Source organism: Mastomys coucha, unplaced genomic scaffold (genome assembly GCF_008632895.1).
Source record: "Mastomys coucha isolate ucsf_1 unplaced genomic scaffold, UCSF_Mcou_1 pScaffold21, whole genome shotgun sequence".
Classification (NCBI taxonomy): Eukaryota; Metazoa; Chordata; class Mammalia; order Rodentia; family Muridae; genus Mastomys; species Mastomys coucha.
The window spans coordinates 67171241-67176746 of record NW_022196904.1 but is presented as its reverse complement, the minus strand read 5'-3'; the positions used below and the strand labels follow the sequence as shown (position 1 = coordinate 67176746).

General features: G+C 36.6%; 1 protein-coding gene and 1 long non-coding RNA gene across 3 annotated transcripts in view; one reads left to right on the top strand and one right to left on the bottom strand.

Annotated features, from left to right (window-relative positions):
- The window catches only part of LOC116102417, a 17078-nt gene that overhangs the window by 4737 nt on the left and 6835 nt on the right, over positions 1-5506 (top strand). The gene's annotated exons all lie outside the window — the stretch shown is intronic.
- Positions 1263-5506, bottom strand: part of Agbl1 (ATP/GTP binding protein like 1) — an 887643-nt gene continuing 883399 nt past the window's right edge. The window contains exon 23 of the mRNA XM_031387026.1: positions 1263-1799. Coding sequence (XP_031242886.1) covers positions 1769-1799 — 31 coding nt within the window. The 3' untranslated portion in view covers positions 1263-1768. The remainder of the gene's footprint in view (positions 1800-5506) is intronic.

The following is a 5506-nucleotide window of genomic DNA, read 5'->3' as shown; positions in this document are numbered from 1 at the left end:
AAAAAAAAAAAAAACAGTATAAGTTCAAATTGTCATAAAATTATAACCTACGTTCTACCTTCTTCCAATGTCTTTGAGAAACCATTGCCCTAGAGATCTGTCTTAGGCAGAAAGACACATTGGTGATCTAGCATGTGTATGTACTAGCATATGGGGATTCTCTTCAAGTATGTATTAATATGATGTTATATTGTGAATTTATTGTATTATGCATTATTTTATACATGATTCTTCCAGATTCATAGTTTAAAGTAGGTTTCCTTCTTATTTTTAAATTATTTTCCATTGAAGTATATAAGAAATTTCCCCCCCCTTCCTCTCCCTCTCCCTCTCTGTCTTATCAATCAGTCAATATAATATATACACATGCTTCTGGAAAATAGAAACAAGGATAGTTACCTAGTTACATAAAGAACTTTATACTCATGATTTTCCAGGATGGCAACACTTCACTTTTATGTATAATGTTGTTATTGTTCATATAAGACATTTCTTTACATTTTCCAATTTTCCCTAAGCAAAGAAAATAGAATTAATGAGCAAGTTCAGCACCTAGAATGCAATAGTCCTGTTAACTGCACCCACAACTGCTCATCTTAAGACATATTTCCCAGCAGTTTGCCTCTATTTTGTTAGTAATCAGATCCGCAAGCCTCATGTTATCACTAAGAAAAACCATAGTGACCTGATCATTTAACCCCAAGAAGGAATATATGTGCATGTTACTTTCCTCAGCTTTCTTGAGAAGGACTTGATAAGAGTGAAATTTCTTGTTTGTCCTAAATCACTCAAAGTTTGACTATGTCAATAGAGCAGGAATCAAAACTATCCATTTTGTTCAGAAAGGACTTGGGACCAAAGGTAATAGAAGAGGAAGTAAAGCCATGGAAAATGAAGATGTCAATGCAGAGCACACTCATCCACAGTACCTTTTCATATCTATGGGACAGGAAACAGTACAGAGAATTTCCTAATTCCAAAGAGAAGGAGAGGAGATAGAGCAACAGGGTAGTAACATGACAGAAGTCGATAGGTCAGGAACCTGAAAGAAATGGAAGGAAATGATCAGGTAGAGCTTAGTGTTTTCTTCCTCTACATGTCAAGAGTTGCTTTCTCTGGGCTAGTAATTCCCAATTTCCATGTTAAGATAAAAGTTAGAAGTTCCACTGAGATTGGAATCAGGTTAACATTTATTTGATGGACAGATATTCAGCCTACAAAATCTCAAAGTGTAGTAGATTGTGGGTGTTGTGTGATACAGAGAGATTCTCTTACATATTCAGAGTTATAAGGGAAAAGAGTAAAATAGAAGAAAAAAACAAACACTTATGACCAGGAAAAAAGCTGCCTATGCAAAGGTATTATAACTCATTTTCTTGAGGGAATCTGATATTCCTATGTCATATGATCACGCAAGTAGGTTCTCCAAGGGTACACCCTGAACCAACATCATCAGTATTACTTGGGAACTTGTTAGAAATGCATCTTATTAGACTTCATCACAAATTGTGAATTACTATGCAAGAGTGGGGCTAATCTTTGCTGTAAAAGCCACACAACTCATTTTCATACTTGAGAAATGCTGAGGGGTGAGGGGTCACAGCATAAGAAAAGTTTGTGATTCTCATCAGGTGCACAGATTACAATGTATACAATACTAAGAAGTATAGTTATCCAGGGAACCTGTGAACAATCTGAAAGGGCTCTCCCCTCCACAGGTCTCCCTCCAATTGCCAGGCGTCTCACGCATTCATAAGTTTCAATGCTGTCATGCTTCTCGCTCTTGAATAGAGAATGACCTGGGAAACAGAACAAACAACATGCCTGCTGAGCACTCTTCCCATTCATTATACTTTTCAGAATCATGATTAATACAAGAATGGACACAAAGCTTTTCAACAGGAGAGTCTCTTCTGAGCTAATATTTCTACTAACAGGGCCTTATTTCAAAGTAATATGCTGACCATAAACCTAATCAATAAGCTCTGGGCATGCTTGCAATAAAATTGAACTCTGAAGCATCCTGTTACAATTACACACTTTTCTCCTTGAATGGGAATAAAGGTTCTCCATGTCCTTGGCAATGAAGATCATTCATTGTGCTATTGGCACAGCAGCATCCTTTCAGGCAGAACCCCAAGCCATACTTACCAGCTAATATGTCATTGTGAGAATGTTTGTGTTTCTGTGTGTATTTGTATTCATGTGTGTGCACTCATGTGTGTGTGTGTGTGTGGGTGTGTATGTGTGTGTATGTCTGTGTTAGCAGGTGAATACATAAGTAAGTCAGACTAGACAATATACCTACATATTTAATTAACTTGAAAAACTGTCATAAAATTTATATAAAATTAAATTAGAATAGTTGATAATTCTATGGAGCATTTCCTTTGTATTTGTAAAGATTGTGTTTATTATTTTGATTGATCCTCTGCAGAGATGATACAAAAGAAGTGTGTAATTATGGGAAAATATAGAAATTTTTTTACCCAATTCACATGGCTTAAAATATTTTCTGTTCCACTTCTCTGCTATGTAACTTAGGGCTAGCTTTCAACATCTCCAAGTTTTCTTTATCTCATAAGCAAAATGAGGAAAATAATTCTTAATGTGAAATTTTATAGTGAGAATTTGTAAGGTAATATCAGTAAGAAAGGTTAAATTAAGAAATACACAATAATGAACAATATTATAGAGTGCCATGGTCTTGCTTTCAGTGGTTAACAGTATGCTTGCCAACGTATGATAGACAAATGTAAACTATCAGACCACAGGGAAAGAGATAAACGGCTAATTAGAAGAGCATGAAAGGACATAGTTAATTGCATAATAAATGCTAGCAGAGGTCATAGATGGAAGAATAGAGAGGATTTACAAATCATATTTAGATTAGAGGGCAATTTAAGATTTGAACTGGTTTTTGAAGAGAAGGAGAAACAGCCAAAAAGGGTGAGAAGGTGAAATCCTGCCACAGAGATGCAGGAAATAGAAGAGAGGCCCATTTGGATGGAATCTTGCTCCCAGACCCTTAATATTTGTAGATAAGCACACAAAGACAGTCAGGGCAGGCTACAGTGTAGAGAGTGATCTTTGAATGTCAAGTTAATGCATCATGCAGACAACTGAAGGAGACTGTCTTTGCAATTCACTTTAATCTGTACTAAGCACACATAATTCAACAGATCTAGTTACCCTTGCTATTTCTTCATTATCCTTTGAAAGTTATCTAGTGTAAGACAAAACTAAAGGATGAGCAAGAGCAGTTAGGATATTGTCACCTTCCCAGTGTCTAGCTAGGACAACTGCCTCCCATCAGCCTCCATCACCTGCTCCTCGTGAAGATGCTCTGGGTGAAACCATCTGCACATTCTGTTTCTTTCTCATCATGTACTATCCTAGTCAGATTGAAAACCCTTCTCCTGGTCACCAAGACTGTCTGTAGCAACTCTGATTAGTAAATGGCTTATATTGCAGGTTACCTCACACACACACACACACACACACACACACACACACACACACACACACACACTCACACACACACTGACTTAGCTTTTGTTTAAGTTATTTATTCTGAGCTTGACTGCTTGCATGTTAATCTTTCTTGTTTCCTAGAGGTCTTTTTCTAGTTTCTTTTCTACCTTGATGGGTTTCATTATAAAAATCTTTTTATTTTATTTTAGATAATAAATGAAAAATAGTTTCCCATTTCTTTTCTTGATCATGCTTGATATTCCATGACACTTAGTGGTATAATGCATGGAACTTAAATTTATAACTATAATTACTCAATGTTGACAGTTTTATGCCTTCTGTTTACTTGACTTTCAGCTTCCTGAATGTTACTTTTTGTTATGTTTTGCTCATATCATTTTATTTTCTGCTATGATTTCCACTGTGAACTTCTTACAGTTTTAAAATTGTCAGGCCCTACTGAACACTACTTCTAAGATAAATACAGTCTCATATTTATTAGCCCATTGTTATTCCTAGTTTCTAATTCTAAACTTGTTTGTCTTTGAAACTATATCTCCATTTCTTATCCATATAAATATAAAGTGATCCAGCAAATAAATTAGAAAATAATAAAATTAACCCAATTTCCTCTGTAACTGAGCATAAGATGTTTATAAGTAAGTCCATGTGAGAATCTACCCACTTACTGTCAGCTTATCATACAACTATGAGCATTTGACTAGCATTTTGTGGGCTAGAGAGTTCAGTGGGTTAAGAGCATTTGCTGTTTTTGAAAGGAGTTGTCAACACCCACATCTGGTGTTGAAACCTCCAACAACCTGCATCTTCAACTTCAGGAGACTGACATTTTCTTCTGGTTTTTGAAAATACCTGTACATATTGCATAAACCCATATATAATTTGAAAATAAAATAAATATTTGTAAAGACCTTGCTTTATGCTTTAAAACTTTATAGCATTATTCTCTGCTTCCAAAGGAGCAAATAACCTGATGAGAGGACACTAAGAGAATGTGCATTCTTGGCCTGGGGACAGAGTAGATAGAGTGCTTGCTGAGTGTGCATGAGAACTTGATTTCAGATCCATAGCATTTACATCAGAAACTGGCTCTGGTGGTATACATCTTCTACAGTCCCAGCATTGAGAAGCAGAGACAGGAGGATCTTGGAGCCTCTCCGGCCAGCCAACATAGCCAGTCAGTGAGTTTCAGCAGGAGACCCTGTCTCAAAAATTAAGTTTCATAGTGATAGACTGAGAGAATATGTGCATCCCAGATAAATATTTAAAACTTTGAGATGCAGATGAAGATGTAAACACACCACATGGGGCTTTAGCTTAAAGCCACAGCTGCAAGAATTCTGAATTATGTAGGCTACACAAATGTCTATGTGCATCTTTCTCTGATCATGGGCCACTCCTGGTCATACTCATCCCACAGCATGGATGGAAGTTAAATTTAGATAGCTTTATAGAGTCTAGTTTAGATAGATTCATGGCATCTTGTTTCAGAAACCCAGTACATAATAGGTTCATATCCCAACTTAAACATGGACTGTGTATATTGCATCAAAACTCTGTATCAGTTTCCTCAGAAGTTAATGTGTGAAGAGTGGAGCTAATAATAATATTCTCCTCACAGGATTGTCATAGTCCAGTGAGATCATGGCTGTACAGTACAGTACTTAGATTGCTTCAGTCTAACATAGGATTATATAATATCTTCTAACACTACTACTTATGGTAAGCAAAATTATAAAAATAAACCTCAGTGAGTTTTGCCTTTATATAATCTCCTTTCTTTGAGTGATGGTGTTTGAGTCACCTTTGTATTGCTGGGATAAAACACCATAACTACAGCAGCCTGTGTTTAATTTTGCATACTGATTCAGAAGGTTAGAATTGCAGAAAGGCTGAGAGCACACATCTTGATCCATATCCATGCAGCAGAGAGAAGGGGGAAAGGAGAGAGAGACCAAGGGAGAGGGAGAGGGAGGGGGGCAGGGAGAAGGAGAGGAAGAGGGAGAGGGAG